The sequence below is a fragment of the Pelophylax lessonae genome, assembly GCF_965119305.1.
Source record: "Pelophylax lessonae genome assembly, chromosome: 7".
Taxonomy (NCBI): domain Eukaryota; kingdom Metazoa; phylum Chordata; class Amphibia; order Anura; family Ranidae; genus Pelophylax; species Pelophylax lessonae.
This window is the reverse complement of record NC_138774.1, coordinates 291,638,836-291,655,752: the sequence shown is the minus strand read 5'-3', so window position 1 is coordinate 291,655,752 and position 16,917 is coordinate 291,638,836. Positions and strand designations below refer to the sequence as shown.

The following is a 16,917-nucleotide window of genomic DNA, read 5'->3' as shown; positions in this document are numbered from 1 at the left end:
TATGTGTATTTCCACATCGCCAGCGCCACCTAATGGCCATATTTCTTTTTTTACGGATTGAGGTATTAATGGAAAAATAATGCATTTTGGGCACTAAGTGGCACTGGTGATGAAGGGAATACAAATATTTAGAATGAAAATTACTGTATTTTTTTCTAATATGCGTATTTTCATATTGCCAGCGCCACCTAATGGCCATATTTTTTTTATTTTTTTCCGGATTGAAGTATTAATGGAAAAATAATGCAATTTGGCCACTAGGTGGCGCTGGTGATAAAGGAAATACAAATTTTAGAGAAAATGCTGCAATTTTCATTCAAAAAAGGCAGATTTGACAAAAATGCAAACATTTAGAATGAAAATTACTGTATTTTTTCTAATATACTGGTTTCCATATCGCCAGCGCCACCTAATAGCCATATCTTTTTTTTTTTTTTCTGGATTGAGGTATTAATAGAATGCATTTTGGCCACTTGGTGGCGCTGGCGAAGGAAATATAAATTTTAGAGAAAATGCTGCAATTTTCATTCAAAATGGGCAGATTTGACAAAAATCCAAACATTTAGAATAAAAATTACTGTATTTTTTTCTAATATGTGTATTTCTACATCGCCAGCGCCACCTAATGGCCATATTTTTTTTTTTTTCCGGATTGAGGTATTAATGGCAAAATAATGCATTTTGGCCACTAGGTGGCGGTGGTGATAAAGGAAATACAAATTTTAGAGAAAATGTTGCAATTTTCATTCAAAATAGGCAGATTTGACAAAAATCAAAACATTTAGAATGAAAATTACTGTATTTTTTTCTAATATGCATATTTCCATATCGCCAGCGCCACGTAATGGCCATATTTTTTTTTTTTTTTCCGAATTGAGGTATTAATGGAAAAATAATGTATTTTGGCCACTTAGTGGCGCTGGTGATGAAGGGACTACAAATATTTAGAATGAAAATTACTGTATTTTTTTCTAAAATGCATATTTTCATATCGCCAGCGCCACCTAATGGCCATATTTTTCCTCCTGGAAAATGGAGGAGATTGATTTCTCTGTATGCTACCCCCGCCACTCCTCCTATCCAGTTCACTTGTGTTCTGCTGTCTCTGGGCCCCTGTGCGCTCCCCTACCCCCCCCTCACTGTACTGCCCCTCCTCCATTGTGCTCCCTCCGCTCTCCTGCCGGCTGCTGCAGGGGATGTGTCACAATAGAGAACCAGGAAGGGGTCAGTAAATATGTAATTTACCAGCTCCTTCCTTTTCTGAATGGACAGAGTCATAGTCAGTGACATTGTAAAAAAAAAAAAAAAATAAAATGATAAAAAATAATACAATTAAAGTACCAAAAAAATAAAAACTACTGACACCAGTGGGTGAACTTCCAGGATCGCAAAGGTCACACTTGCGACCGGGCCCTGGCATTCCACCACCAAGATGGCAGAAAGGGAGGCCCACTGCAGAACTTGTGAAAGGGTCCCGCTGTGGGACTGTAATAAAGGGTCCCGCAAGGGCCCCAGGATCAGTGGGAAGAGCCCCAGGCTTGAAGGGAAGGGCCCCGGCCAGGCCAGGGGTTCCGGGGGGCCCTTTATGGTTTCTTGCACAGGGCCATGAAGGTTCTAGTTTCTCCTCTGCAAAGACGTATGTGTTTCCTATGCTCCCCAGCTCCATCTAGTGGCCATATTGTGGAATTGTACTACTTTCTATAAAAGAAGAACATTTGTTCAGGTAAGAAAATAGCCTAAAGAACATTTGTCTTTGCTAAACGTACACACAAATCTACATGCCGATTCAATGGAATGTTATTTATTCATAAAAAAATACAGTAAGGGGAATCAGGAAAATACTACATTTTGGACATTAGATGGCGCTGAGGAGCACAGGAAATATATATGTCTCTGTAACAATAGTAGAGAAAGCTAGAAGGAATTACTGTAGCAAATAAATGTAACTATTTGTCTCCAATGTTCTCTGGAATTGTTACATTGTATCTCTTGTTACAAAGACATAGGTATTTCCTGTGCTCACCAGCTCCATCTATTGGCCAGAATACAGTATTTTACTGCAGCTATTATTTTATTGGGCACCAACAATCAATTTTTTTATTGTGTCCCCATGCAGGTAAAATCTACAAAGCCGCTCCCGCCGCCTCCATCGGCCACCTCTTCGGCAAACTGCAAAGTTGTAGCGTTATATGACTTCACGCCAATCAGCGCTCAGGACCTGCCCTTGTGCAAGGGTGAAGAGTATTTGCTATTGGACGAAGGCAGCGGCCAACCATGGCTGAGAGCAAGAAACAAAAACGGGTGATTTAAATATAACTTGCAGGGCCGGGACAAGGGGTGGGCGGAAGGGACGGCTGCTCTTGGCACTGTGGTATCAGGTGAGGTAAGGGGGCGGCTCCACAAGGAGATAGGGGGGGGATTTGTGTTGGAAGGGGGCATTTAGGGGGCGGCAGGGGGTAAGTATTGTTCTAGGAGGGTAATTTTTTTTTGGGGGGGAAGGGGGTGCTAAGAGTGATTATTTAGGGGGATATGTGTTGGGAGGGGGGGATGGGGGGGAAGAAGATTGGTGCTAGGAGGGGTAATTTCGGAGCAATTTTTGCTGGGAGGGGGACATTTGAAGAGGTTGGGAGAAGATGTGTACTAAGAGGGGACATTTTAGGGGTAGAGGACTTGTGCTGGGAGGGATGATTTATTTTTTATTTTTTTTGGGGGGGGGGATTTTTAGCAGAGGGGCAGATTTGTACTGGCAGGAGGGGGAGTTTATGCTTTGTTTTGCTTTTTATTTGTTTTATTATATTTTTTGGGGGGGGGGGGGGGGGCAGATTGGCATGTTCGCCTTGGGCTCTGGGTGACCTTGTCTCGGCACTGATAACTTGATAAGGATAATTCAAGTGTAAACTTTCCATATGATGGGACACACAATGAAAATATCTCCAGCAGTTTCCAGTGAAGGGTACGATGGTACTGTTAGGAGTTTATGTGTAAAACGTTCGTTGTGAAGGCGTGACAGGAAAATTCCCACAATCAGGGCGAAAATTACCGTACTTCCTCCTTGATGTCTGATTCCTATGTCATCATCGCCATCTAGTGGCCATCATACTTATTTTTTCCCCTGATTGAGGCAGTTCTGTTAACCAGTTCTGGACCGGAAGGATTTCCCCCCTTAATGACCAGGCCATTTTTTTGCGATTCCGCACTGCGTTACTTTAACGGACAATTGCGCGGTTGTGCGACGCTGTACCCACATAAAATTGACATTTTTTCCCCCCACAAATAGAGATTTTTTTTGGTGGTATTTTTATTTTTTGCGCTATAAACAAAAAAAAAAGCAACATTTCTGAAAAAAAAAAAAAAAAACACGCAATATTTTTCACTCTCTGCTATATAACATCCCAAAAAAAAAATGTAAAAATCTATTTTTTTTTTTTATCATTTTAGGCCAATTTGTTTTCTGCTACATATTTTTGGTTAAAAAAAAAATGGCAATAAGTGTATTTTGATTGGTTTACGTCTACAAACTGGGGGAAAGATTTATGTCATTTTTATATATTTTTTTTACTAGTAACGGCGGCGATCTGCGATTTTTAGCGGGACTGCCACATTGCGGCGGACAGATCGGACCCCTAACTGACATTTTTGACACTTTTGGGGGGACCAGTGACATCACTACAGTAATCAGTGCTATAAATGTGCACTGTTACTGTACTAATGACACTGGCAGGGAAGGGGTTAACACCAGGGGCGATCAAAGGGTTAAATGTGTCCCTAGGGCGTGTTTTCTAACTGTGCGGGGGGGTGAGCTTTCTGCATGAACACAGAGACCTGCTAAAAATATGCACTGCTATTGTAATATTTATATTGGCATAGAAGGGGTTAACACAATGGTGATCAAAGAGTTAAGTGAAAGCCTAGGGAAGTGTTTTCTAACTGTGAGGGGTGTGGCTTGTGAAATGATCATAGAGACCTGTGTTCCTATATAGAAGGATCACAGGCGCTCTGTGATCATTCCAGGGAGAAGAACGGTCAGCTGTGTTTACAACAGCTGACCGTCCTTATCTGTCATCGGGGAGCGATCGCGGGTGATCGGCGGCAATCGTGGCCACCGGTCCCATGGATCAATATCCCTGCTGCCTAGTGGGGGCAGCAGCACGCACTCATTCCCCCCAGGGCTACCTCGTTTCGCGCATCCAAGCCAGCCTGCCGCAGTAAAACTGCAGTGGGCGATGGGCAAGTGGTTAAACTCACATTTCCCCAAAGGGTAAACGGGCAGAGTGATTTTACAAATGCCGCTGGAAAATCATGGTTGCGGTAAAAAATTCACATGAGACAGTCTCCGTGTCCCTGCTTGTCTTCTCTAAATCCCGTAACGTCACTTCCGGCTTGGACGCCATTGTAAAAGTCTAGTTGCCCTGCAGCCATAGTCCGACGCGTTTCGTCATCACTTGTGAAATGACCATAGAGACCTGTGATCCTATATAGAAGGATCACAGGCACTTTGGGATCATTCCAGGGAGAACGGTCAGATGTGTTTACAACAGATGACTGGCCTTCTCTCTCATGCGGGGAGCGATCGCGGGTGCCCGACGGCAATCGTGGCTGCCGGTCCCGTGGATCGGCATCCCTGCTGCCTAGTGGGGGCAGTAGCGCGCTGCCGGTGGCGCGCGCTCACCCCCCCCCCCCAGCACCACACGCGCTTCCGACGTCATTTTGCGCAGCCTGCCACAGTAAATATGCCGCGGGTGGTCGGCAAGTGGTTAGGGAGAGGGAGGTCGGCGCGGGTGGTCGGCGGGGGAGAGGGAGAAAGTCAGGCGGCTAGTGTAAACAAGCTGCCTGTCATTCTCCCCTGTGTATGATTGATGATCATACGGTTCTACTATGTAGAACCGTTGATCACCGTTCATACAGCTGAAGCCACAGCCAATCACAGTAGAAAGCACGCCCCTAGGGACACACATAGCCCCTCCCTTTCAAATAAAGTTAACCCCTTCACTACCAGTGTATTTTTACAGTAACAGTGCATATGTATAGCACTGATTACTGTAGAAATGTCACTGGTAACCCCAAAAGTGTCAAAAATGTCAGTCAAGGGTCCGATCTGTCCGCCCCAATGTCACAGTACCCCAAAACAAAATCGCAGATCGCCGCCATTACGCGTTAAAAAAAACCCACCAAAAATGACAAAAATCTTTCCCTTTGTTAGTAAACGCGATAACTTTTGCGCAAACCAATCAAAATACGCTTTTTGCGATTTTTTTTACCAAACATAGGTAGGATAAAACAAATTGGCCAAAAATGTTAAAAAATTTTGATTTTTACATTTTTTTTGGGGAATTTCATATAAAAAAATGTGAAAAAAATTTACGCTCTTTTTTTGTTTATAGCGCGTGATCAAAAAATCGCACAGGTGATCAAATACCACCAGAAGAAAGCTCTGTTTGTGGGAAAAAAAGGACGCCAAATTCGTTTAGGTACAGTGTTGCACGACCGCGCAATTGTCCGTTAAAGTCACGCAGTGCCGAATCGCAAAATACCCCCTGGTCGTTTAGCAGCCAAATCCTCCAGGGCTTAAGCGGTTAACGGACAATTGCGCGGTCGTGCGACGCTGTACCCAAATTCAATTTGCGTCCTTTTTATTGGTTTTATTGGTGTAATTATATCACTGTTTTGTTTTTCAGACAAGAGGGATACATACCTGGTAACTATGTGACAGAAGCCCAGGATCCCCTGGCAATATACGAGTGAGTATTCCAACAACAGAAGTACAAAGTATAAATATTTGAAGGGACCCCGTCACCAATTTTAGGCCCCTTTCACACTTATGCGACCTAAAAGTTGCGTTATTTTTGACGCGATTTTACCGCGATTTTGACTGGACTCAAAGCAGCGCCTATGTCTATGGACCTCAAAACGCATTAAAATCTGCCCAAATTAGTGCAGAGACTACTTTGAAGTCGTACAGATATGAACGGCACTCATTGGAAATCATGGAGTGCGACTTTGCAATCCCAAATCGCAGGGCAAGTCGCACAAGAGTGAAAGGGGCCTTAAGGGGTAATCATGCCCACGGAAAAATGGATGGTGGAAAAAAGAGATGCTGCTGATTGCTTATTTCAGAGGCCAGAACTCACCCCCCCCCTTAATCAGGCCTGGAAGAATACACCCAAGGGGATAACTATATTACCAAAAGTATTAGGACGCCTGTCTTTACACGCACATGAACTTTAATGGCATCCCAGTAATTTAGTCCAAAGTAAAATGAAAAATAGAGGACTATAAAAAAAGATTGAACGCGTTTCAGGAGCCAACCCACTTCATCAGAGCCACAAGAATGCAACAAAAGGGATTTACGGCATTGATAAATATAGTGTAAGATTCCATATATATATATATATATATAATGTAGTCAGTACGTAGCAAATAAACAGTACATAAAGGAACAGATATAATAAAATAAAAAATAATATATATATATATATATATATATATATATATACATATATACATATACATATACATATACATATATATATAAATACAATGTAGTCAGTACATAGCAAATAAACAGTACATAAAGGAACAGATATAATAAAATGAAAAATAAATAAATAAATAGAATATATATATATATATAAATACAATGTAGTCAGTACAGATATAACAAAATAAATAAATAAATATATATATATATATATATATATATATATATATATATAATGTAGTCAGTACATAGCAAATAAACAGTACATAAAGGAGTAGATATAATAAAATAAAAAAAAAAATATAATAAAATGTAATAAATAATAATAAAAAAAGATTAGTAGTCACAAGATTACTCGGCTGAAGAAATGTCTGATTTAATCAGACATTTCTTCAGCCGAGTAATCTTGTATCATATATGTATTGTACCATGATATATTGGCTCTACCCAATTGTTGAATGTACTATCAATTTAGATTGAGGATGATCCCCTTGGTTTTAGCTATATTTGTTTTTTTTTTGTTTTTTAAATAATACAATAAAATATTCATTTTTAATATTTGGCCTATTGTCTATCTTATGATGTGCCCGTAAAGTCCGCCTTCTAGGTCTGCTCTGTCAGACCCTTTTCTTTTGTCTTATCTGAGAGGCAGAAATTGCCCATTTCTCAAGGAAGTCCTAGCAACCTCAGGAGGAACCCCTAGCAACCTCAGGAGGAACTCCTAGCAACCTCAGGAGGAACTCCTAGCAACCTCAGGAAGAACCCCCAGCAATCTCAGGAGGAGCTCCTAGCAACCTCAGGAGGAACCCCTAGCAACCTCAGGAGGAACTCCTAGCAACCTCAGGAGGAACTCCTAGCAACCTCAGGAAGAACCCCTAGCAATCTCAGGAGGAACCCCTAGCAACCTCAGGAGGAACCCCTAGCAACCTCAGGAGGAACCCCCAGCAATCTCAGGAGGAACTCCTAGCAACCTCAGGAAGAACCCCCAGCAATCTCAGGAGGAGCTCCTAGCAACCTCAGGAGGAACCCCTAGCAATCTCAGGAGGAACCCCTAGCAACCTCAGGAGGAACCCCTAGCAACCTCAGGAGGAACCCCCAGCAATCTCAGGAGGAACCCCTAGCAACCTCAGGAGGAACCCCTAGCAACCTCAGGAGGAACCCCTAGCAACCTCAGGAGGAACCCCTAGCAACCTCAGGAGGAACTCCTAGCAACCTCAGGAGGAACTCCTAGCAACCTCAGGAAGAACCCCTAGCAACCTCAGGAGGAACCCCCAGCAACCTCAGGAGGAACCCCTAGCAAGCTCAGGAGGAACTCCTAGAAACCTCAGGAGGAACCCCTAGCAAGCACAGGAGGAACTCCTAGAAACCTCAGGAGGAACCCCTAGCAACCTCAGGAAGAACCCCCAGCAACCTCAGGAGGAACCCCTAGCAAGCTCAGGAGGAACCCCTAGCAACCTCAGGAGGAACTCCTAGAAACCTCAGGAGGAACCCCTAGCAAGCTCAGGAGGAACCCCTAGCAAGCTCAGGAGGAACCCCTAGCAACCTCAGGAGGAACCCCTAGCAACCTCAGGAGGAACTCCTAGAAACCTCAGGAGGAACCCCTAGCAACATCAGGAGGAACTCCTAGAAACCTCAGGAGGAACCCCTAGCAACCTCAGGAGGAACTCCTAGCAACCTCAGGAAGAACCCCTAGCAACCTCAGGAGGAACTCCTAGCAACCTCAGGAAGAACCCCTAGCAACCTCAGGAGGAACCCCTAGCAACCTCAGGAAGAACCCCCAGCAAACTCAGGAGGAACCCCTAGCAAGCTCAGGAGGAACTCCTAGAAACCTCAGGAGGAACCCCTAGCAACCTCAGGAGGAACCCCTAGCAACCTCAGGAGGAACTCCTAGAATGCTCAGGAGGAACCCCTAGCAAGCTCAGGAGGAACCCCTAGCAACCTCAGGAGGAACCCCTAGCAACCTCAGGAGGAACCCCTAGCAACCTCAGGAGGAACTCCTAGAAACCTCAGGAGGAATCCCTAGCAACCTCAGGAGGAACTCCTAGAAACCTCAGGAGGAACCCCTAGCAACCTCAGGAGGAACCCCTAGCAACCTCAGGAGGAACTCCTAGCAACCTCAGGAGGAACCGTAGGCTTCCATGGAACCCTGGTTGAGAAACCCTGGATTAGAGGGTTCCAATAAAATCTTGATTGAATGGGGGAGGTTGGAACAGTGCATGCCCCATAGATATAGCATCTCCGCCATTGAAGTGTTGAAGTTTTGTAGACCTCACTTCTGATCATTTGTTTTTTGTTCCACAGATGGTACTCAAAAAACATGACGAGGAGCCAGGCGGAGGACCTCCTCAGAGCAGAGGTCAGCAAATGGGGCATTGTGGGAATTCATAGGGATCTATAAGGATGCCGTGCCTTACAGTGTCATTACACGTTCTGTATACTGTAACATTTTGTCGTGTTTATAATGCATAAAAATTACCCAATTTCCGAAGTAAAGAAAAGTTTGATATTAAATATTAGGATTATTATCTGTCTGATATCCTAATGATAATGTTGTAGGATAAAGAAGGAGGCTTCATCGTGAGAGATTCCAGCAAAGCGGGGAAGTACACCGTGTCCGTCTACGCCAAGTCATCGGGGTAAACGCCAAAATCACCAACACAACCAGATCCCCATTGGATGTGACGTCACATGTTTCTAATGGAAGTTTTTCTTCACAGGGAAGGATTTATCCGTCATTACGTGGTCATCGAGACCCCCGGCCCCCAATATTATCTGGCTGAGAAACATGTCTTTGACTCAATTCCGGAACTGATAACCTACCACCAATACAATGCAGCCGGTAAGTTACCGTACCACCAATACAATGCAGCCAGTAAGTTACCCTACCACCAATACAATGCAGCCGGTAAGTTTCCCTACCACCAATACAATGCAGCCAGTAAGTTACCCTACCACCAATACAATGCAGCCAGTAACTTACCCTACCACCAATACAATGCAGCCAGTAACTTACCCTACCACCAATACAATGCAGCCAGTAACTTACCCTACCACCAATACAATGCAGCCAGTAACTTACCCTACCACCAATACAATGCAGCCAGTAACTTACCCTACCACCAATACAATGCAGCCGGTAAGTTACCCTACCACCAATACAATGCAGCCAGTAAGTTACCCTACCACCAATACAATGCAGCCAGTAACTTATCCTACCACCAATACAATGCAGCCGGTAAGTTACCCTACCACCAATACAATGCAGCCGGTAAGTTACCCTACCACCAATACAATGCAGCCAGTAAGTTTCCCTACCACCAATACAATGCAGCCAGTAAGTTACCCTACCACCAATACAATGCAGCCAGTAACTTACCCTACCACCAATACAATGCAGCCAGTAACTTACCCTACCACCAATACAATGCAGCCAGTAACTTACCCTACCACCAATACAATGCAGCCAGTAAGTTACCCTACCACCAATACAATGCAGCCAGTAACTTACCCTACCACCAATACAATGCAGCCGGTAAGTTACCCTACCACCAATACAATGCAGCCAGTAAGTTACCCTACCACCAATACAATGCAGCCAGTAACTTATCCTACCACCAATACAATGCAGCCGGTAAGTTACCCTACCACCAATACAATGCAGCCGGTAATTTACCCTACCACCAATACAATGCAGCCGGTAAGTTACCCTACCACCAATACAATGCAGCCAGTAAGTTAGCCTACCACCAATACAATGCAGCCGGTAAGTAAGTTACCCTACCACCAATACAATGCAGCCGGTAAGTTACCCTACCACCAATACAATGCAGCCGGTAAGTTACCCTACCACCAATACAATGCAGCCGGTAAGTTACCCTACCACCAATACAATGCAGCCGATAAGTTACCCTACCACCAATACAATGCAGCCGGTAAGTTACCCTACCACCAATACAATGCAGCCGGTAAGTTAGCCTACCACCAATACAATGCAGCCGGTAAGTTACCGATGTCTTCGCTACTTTTATATTTAAAGCCCCATTCATCCCTTTGATTTTATTTATTTGGATGAAGTTAGGATGAAAAGGTAAGATAGATGTCCGTGTCTTTCTTATAGTGCTGATGAAGGAGTTGTTTTTGGACCCCTGAAGCACATTGATACTTGGATTGTGCCCCTGATTTTTATTGGAATAATTTATTTTGTATTTTCCAAGTCTATCCAAGAAGTTTATAAAAAAAAAAAAAAAAAACCTTTGAAATAAAGTTGTACTTGAAATTATTATTTCAAAATTATTATAATTCAAAAATAAATTATTACTTGCCCCTTACAGAGATATAGAACTAATAATGTGCATTTATGAGGTCATGTTATACATTTATTATTATTATTATTATTATTATTATTATTATTAATAATAATAATAATAATAATAATAATACTAATAATAATATTATTATTATTATTAATAATAATGATGATAATAATATTATTAATAATAATAATAAAAATAACAATAATAAATGTATAAAATGACCTCATAAATACACATTATAAGTTATGTATCTCTGTAAGGGGCAAGTAATAATTTATTTTGAAAGGATAATAATTTTAATATAATAATTTAAAGTTCAACTTTGTTCCAAACGTTTTTATTATAATCTTGGATAGACTTGGAAAACAAAACTTCAGGATAAAATAATATTACATGTATATATAATATATGTAAAAATAGGAACAGCAATATTATTATTATTAATCATAATAATAATAATAATATTGCTGTTCCTTTTTTTGTTATCTGTAATATTATAATTATTACTATTCCTACTAATATTATTATATTATATATATGTAATATTATATCTTAAAGTTTTGTCTTCCAAGTCTATCCAAGATTATAATAAAAACGTTTGGAATAAAGTTGAACTTTAAATTATTATATCAAAATTATTATAATTTCAAAATAAATTATTACTTGCCCCTTACAGAGATATATAACTAATAATGTGTATTTATGAGGTCATGTTATACATTTATTATTATTAATATTATTAATAATAATAATAATAATAATAATATTGCTGTTCCTATTTTTGTTATTTGTAATATTATAATTATTACTTTTCCTACTACTAATATTATTGTTCCTATTATTAATATATCCTAAAATTTTAGTTTGCCAAGTCTAACCTTAGTCTAAAGTATTATATCAAAATTATTATTATTCAAGAATACATTATTATTTGCCCCTTACAGAGATATATAGCTAATAATGTGTATTTATGAGGTCATGTTATACAATAATAATAATGATAATATTGTTGTTCCTAATATTGTTATTTTTAATATTATAATTATTATTATTCCTACTACTATTATTATATTATTATTATTATTATTATTATTGCTGTTCCTATTATTAATAATCTTATATCCTAAGGTTTTGTTTTCCAAGTTTATCCAAGATTATAACAAAAATTATTGGAATAAAGTTGAACTTAATTAAAAAATAAATGATTACATGCCCCTTACAGTGATATATAACAAATAAAAGTCTATATTTATGAGGTCATGTTATTTAAATATATATATATTTTTTTTTGGGTAAAATAATATTTTTGTTAAAAATGTATGATAAGTCCAGTAAAAATTTTTAAATCTATGTAAAACGTCAAAAGCCAACATGTTTTTAGGGGCTTACAACTCCCCCCTTCATCAAGGCTTAAGCGCTGGCGGTGATAGGAAGAAATACTGGAAAATTCTGCACAAAGAATCAACGATTGGTATAATATTAATACAGGCCCCAGTCTGACAGCAGCTCAGTGTACTCAGCCCCCTCTCCCCCAGGTGTGAATCAGCAACTCTGCTCCCCCTCCAAGCAGTGACTTAGCCCCTCAGTTCCCCCTAACCTTGTCCCCCACAGTAACTCAACAGAACTTGATTTGCTCCCCCTCCCAGCAGTGACAGCAGTTAAGTTCCTCCTCCCAGGGCTGTCTTAATGCATGGGCACCCTTGGGCACTGCCCAGTGGCCCCAGGTGCATGGGGGGGGGGCAATGATATTCTTGCCAACTGTCCCGGATCTGCTGGGATAGTCATGCTTTTTACTAAGCTTTCCAGGGATGGCCAGCGTCCCAGAAACTGTAGTTTGCCCTTCTGATCCCAGTCTCTTGCTCTCCTGCTCCCCCCGTACTTTGACCTTCTGCCTCCCCTCCACCGTACTGTGCCCTTCTGCCTCACCTCCCTCGTACTGTGGCCTTCTGCCTGCCCTCCCCGTACTGTGCCCTTCTGCCTGCCCTCCCCGTACTGTGCCCTTCTGCCTGCCCTCCCCAGTACTGTGCCCTTCTTCCTCCCCTCCCGTACTGTGCCCTTTTGCCCCCCCGTACTGTGCCCTTCTGCCTGCCGTCCTCATACAGTGCCCTTCTGCCTGCCCTCCCCAGTACTATGCCCTTCTTCCTCCCCTCCCTCGTACTGTGCCCTTCTGCCTCCCCTTCCTCGTACTGTGCCCTTCTGCCTCCCCTTCCTCGTACTGTGCCCTTCTGCCTTCCCTTCCCGTACTGTGCCCTTCTGCCTGCCCTCCCCGTACTGTGCCCTTCTGCCTGCCCTCCCTGTACTGTGCCCTTCAGCCTGCCCTCCCCATACTGTGCCCTTTTGCATCCCCGTACTGTGCCCTTCTGCCTCACCTCCCTCGTACTGTGCCCTTCTGCCTCCCCTCCCGTACTGTGCCCTTCTGCCTGCCCTCCCCAGTACTGTGCCCTTTCTTCTCCCCTCCCGTACTGTGCCCTTCTGCCCCCCCCCCCGTACTGTGCCCTTCTGCCTGCCCTCCCCATACTGTGCCCTTCTGCCTGCCCTCCCCAGTACTGTGCCCTTCTTCCTCCCCTCCCTCATACTGTGCCCTTCTGCCTCCCCTCCCTCGTACTGTGCCCTTCTGCCCGCCCTCCCCATACTGTGCCCTTCTGCATCCCCGTACTGTGCCCTTCTGCCTCACCTCCCTCGTACTGTGCCCTTCTGCCTCCCCTCCCGTACTGTGCCCTTCTGCCTCACCTCCCTCGTACTGTGGCCTTCTGCCTGCCCTCCCCGTACTGTGCCCTTCTGCCTGCCCTCCCCGTACTGTGCCCTTCTGCCTGCCCTCCCCAGTACTGTGCCCTTCTTCCTCCCCTCCCGTACTGTGCCCTTCTGCCCCCCCGTACTGTGCCCTTCTTCCTCCCCTCCCGTACTGTGCCCTTCTGCCCCCCCCGTACTGTGCCCTTCTGCCTGCCCTCCCCATACTGTGCCCTTCTGCCTGCCCTCCCCAGTACTGTGCCCTTCTTCCTCCCCTCCCTCGTACTGTGCCCTTCTGCCTCCCCTCCCTCGTACTGTGCCCTTCTGCCTGCCCTCCCCGTAATGTGCCCTTCTGCCTGCCCTCCCCGTACTGTGCCCTTCTGCCTGCCCTCCCCGTACTGTGCCCTTCTGCATCCCCGTACTGTGCCCTTCTGCCTCCCCTCCCTCGTACTGTGCCCTTCTGCCTCCCCTCCCGTACTGTGCCCTTCTGCCTCCCCTCCCTCGTACTGTGCCCTTCTGCCTCCCCTCCCGTACTGTGCCCTTCTGCCCCCCCGTACTGTGCCCTTCTGCCTCCCCTCCCCCATACTGTGCTCTTCTGCCTCCCCTACCCCATACTGTGCCCTTCTGCCTCCCCTCCCGTACTGTGCCCTTCTGCTTCCCTCCCCCCCGTACTGTGCCCTTCTGCCTCCCCTATCCGTACTGTGCCCTTCTACCTCCCATCCCCCATACTGTGCCCTTCTACCTGCCCTCCCGTACTGTGCCCTTCTGCCTCCCTGCCCCCCCCAGTACTGTGCCCTTCTGCCTTCCCTCCCCCCTACTGTGCCATTCTACCTCCCCTCCCCCATACTGTGCCCTTTGTATTGATTAGTCTTTGATTTATTGCATGTTTTCTTATTGTTTAAAATTGATTTTATTGAAAGTACCAATAAATATATGTTTAATTCTATTGACTATTTAAACTATAATGTGCAGGTGCGTAAATATGGGACAGGCTGGTAGGGGGCCATTACTTTGCTCAGAGGCCTATGATGCCATTAAGATGTCCCTGCCTCCTCCCCCAAAATGACTCTGAAGCTCAGTTCCCCCTGCTCCCCCTCTCAGCAGTGACCCCCACAGCTCCGTTCTCTCTGCTGGTGATTTAGCAGCTCAGCTCCTCTTCGATTCCTCCTCCCCCCTACAGTGACTGAGCAACTCATCTCCTCCTGCTCCCCCCTCCCAACAGTGACAGCGGTCTCTTTTAGCAGTAACCAAGCCAGCCTTCCAGCTTTGGAGCTCTGGTTGGTGGAGGGGAGTAGGGAGCTGAGCCGGCTTAGGGAAGAAATTGAATGAGTTGAAGGGTTTCTGCTGCTACAGTTGCTCTGTAAAAGAGGTGACCCTGGAAGTGGGGGTCCCTGTAAGTATCCCCCCCGGGTCCCAGTGATGAGAATGGGCTCCGAAGTAGAGTTCTGAGTATCTCACACATCTAGTCCTCTGCCCCTCACTCCGGGTGTGTGGCTTATATGATTATGTGCAGACTTGTTGGATGTTCGGATTTAAAATCTGATGATTGGAGATGTCGATCGTTTTTTTTTTTTTTTTAAACATTTTCTTTCATATTCTTATTTAGGTTTAATATCAAGACTAAAATATCCGGTGTGTTCCGTCAGAAGCGCCCCTTCTACTGCTGGCCTTGGCTATGGTAATAAAATGTAAAGAAATCTGAAGGTGTTGAATGATGGATGAGCTGGAAATGTTTATGGAAGACCGGAGGATTTGGCTGCTCAAAGACCAGGCCCTATTTTGCGATTCGGCACTTAGTGATTTTAACGTACAATTGCGCGGTCGTGCGACGCTGTAGCCAAATGAAACTGACAACCTTTTTTTCCCACAAACAGAGCTTTCTCTTAGTGGTATTTGATCACCTGTGCGATTTTTATTTTTTGCACTATAAACAAAAAAAGAGCGACAATTTTGAAAAAAAATAACAATATTTTTCACATTCTTTTATATGAAATTCTCCAAAAAAAAAAAAAAAAAATGTAAAAATCAAAATTTTTTAACATTTTAGGCCAGTTTGTTTTCTGCTACATATTTTTGGTAAAAAAAATCGCAATAAGCGTATTGTGATTGGTATTGCGTTAACTAACTACAGGAAAGACTTTTTTATTGTTTTTTTTTTTTTTTTACTAGTAATGGCGGCGATCTGCAATTTATAGCAGGACTGCGACATTGCAGCGGACAGATCGGACCCCTAACTGACACTTTTGGGGGTACCAGTGACATTACTACAGTAATCAGTGCCAAAAATATGCACTGTTACTGTACTAATGACACTGGCAGGGAAGGGGTTAACAGTATGGGTGATCAAGGTGTTAAATGTGTCCCTAGGGGCATTATTCCAACTGCAGGGGGGGGCGTGGCTTGTGAAGTCATCACAGAGACATGTGGTCCTATATAGCAGGATCACATGACATCTGTGATTACTTCAGGGAGAAGTACGGAACGGCTGTGTTTACATCAGCCGTCCGTCCTTCTCTGTCAGCGGGGGGAGATCGCGAGTGGCCGGCGGCCATCGGAGCCGCATGCCACACGCACTAGCTTCCCCGCTGACGAGCGGGGGTGGGAGCGCGCCTCTGGCGGCGTGCAATCGCCCCTCTGGCGGCGCACGGTCGCCCCCTAGCTCCTCCCAGGTGAGCGCCGTACATGTACGGGACTTTGCCTGGGAGAGCCAGACTGCCGTCGTACATCTGCGGCATGTGGTCGGCAAGTGGCTAAAAATAGGATGCCGGTAAAAGTGGACAGAAACTCAGAAAGTGAGGATTGTCCATCTTATAGAGGACATCTAGTAATGCTACATGTTGAAAAAAAAAAAATGTTACACATAAGAGGAGCCTAGGGAGCCGAGAGAGGGATTTCGCAACCTCCCAAAGGTAAGCTGGGTTCCACGGGACCCCCAACCATAGTGACTCCCGTCACACTGCTCACTGTTCTCCTTGCTGGAGAGGAAGCTGAACCTGAGGACCTGCAGTGCAAGGATCTTCCTGTTTCTGCCTTCTCTCTTCTGCAGATCTGTGTTTCTTCCACCTCTCCTGTTTCATCAATACTCCACCAGTCATCAGACAACCAGTCATGAGGGTGGCAGTTCTCACATGAGAAAGTAAAGCCCTGCTCCTTCATCAAGATGGCCACCTCTACATAGAAACATCGCAGAACAAGACATAGTCGATCAGTAAGAGGGCCTTAGGTGGCTAAGTCCTACAATCGTGCTGCTCACTTTTCTCCTTGCTGGAGGGAAAGCTGTACCTGAGGACCTGCAGTGCAAGGATCTCCCTGCTTCTGCTGCCTACATTCTTCAGATCTGTGCTTCCTCCACCTATCCTGCTTCATTATTACCCCTCCAGTAGTTAGACACCCAATCAT

The 16,917-nt window shown here is 44.3% G+C and overlaps 1 protein-coding gene across 1 annotated transcript in view; it reads left to right on the top strand.

Moving 5' to 3' along the window:
* BTK (Bruton tyrosine kinase) overlaps positions 1-16,917 on the top strand; it is an 81,018-nt gene that overhangs the window by 50,319 nt on the left and 13,782 nt on the right. Inside the window, exons 8-13 of the mRNA XM_082263346.1 lie at positions 2,117-2,301; positions 5,676-5,738; positions 8,780-8,834; positions 9,035-9,114; positions 9,196-9,317; positions 15,125-15,196. Coding sequence (XP_082119472.1) covers positions 2,117-2,301; positions 5,676-5,738; positions 8,780-8,834; positions 9,035-9,114; positions 9,196-9,317; positions 15,125-15,196 — 577 coding nt within the window. The remainder of the gene's footprint in view (positions 1-2,116; positions 2,302-5,675; positions 5,739-8,779; positions 8,835-9,034; positions 9,115-9,195; positions 9,318-15,124; positions 15,197-16,917) is intronic.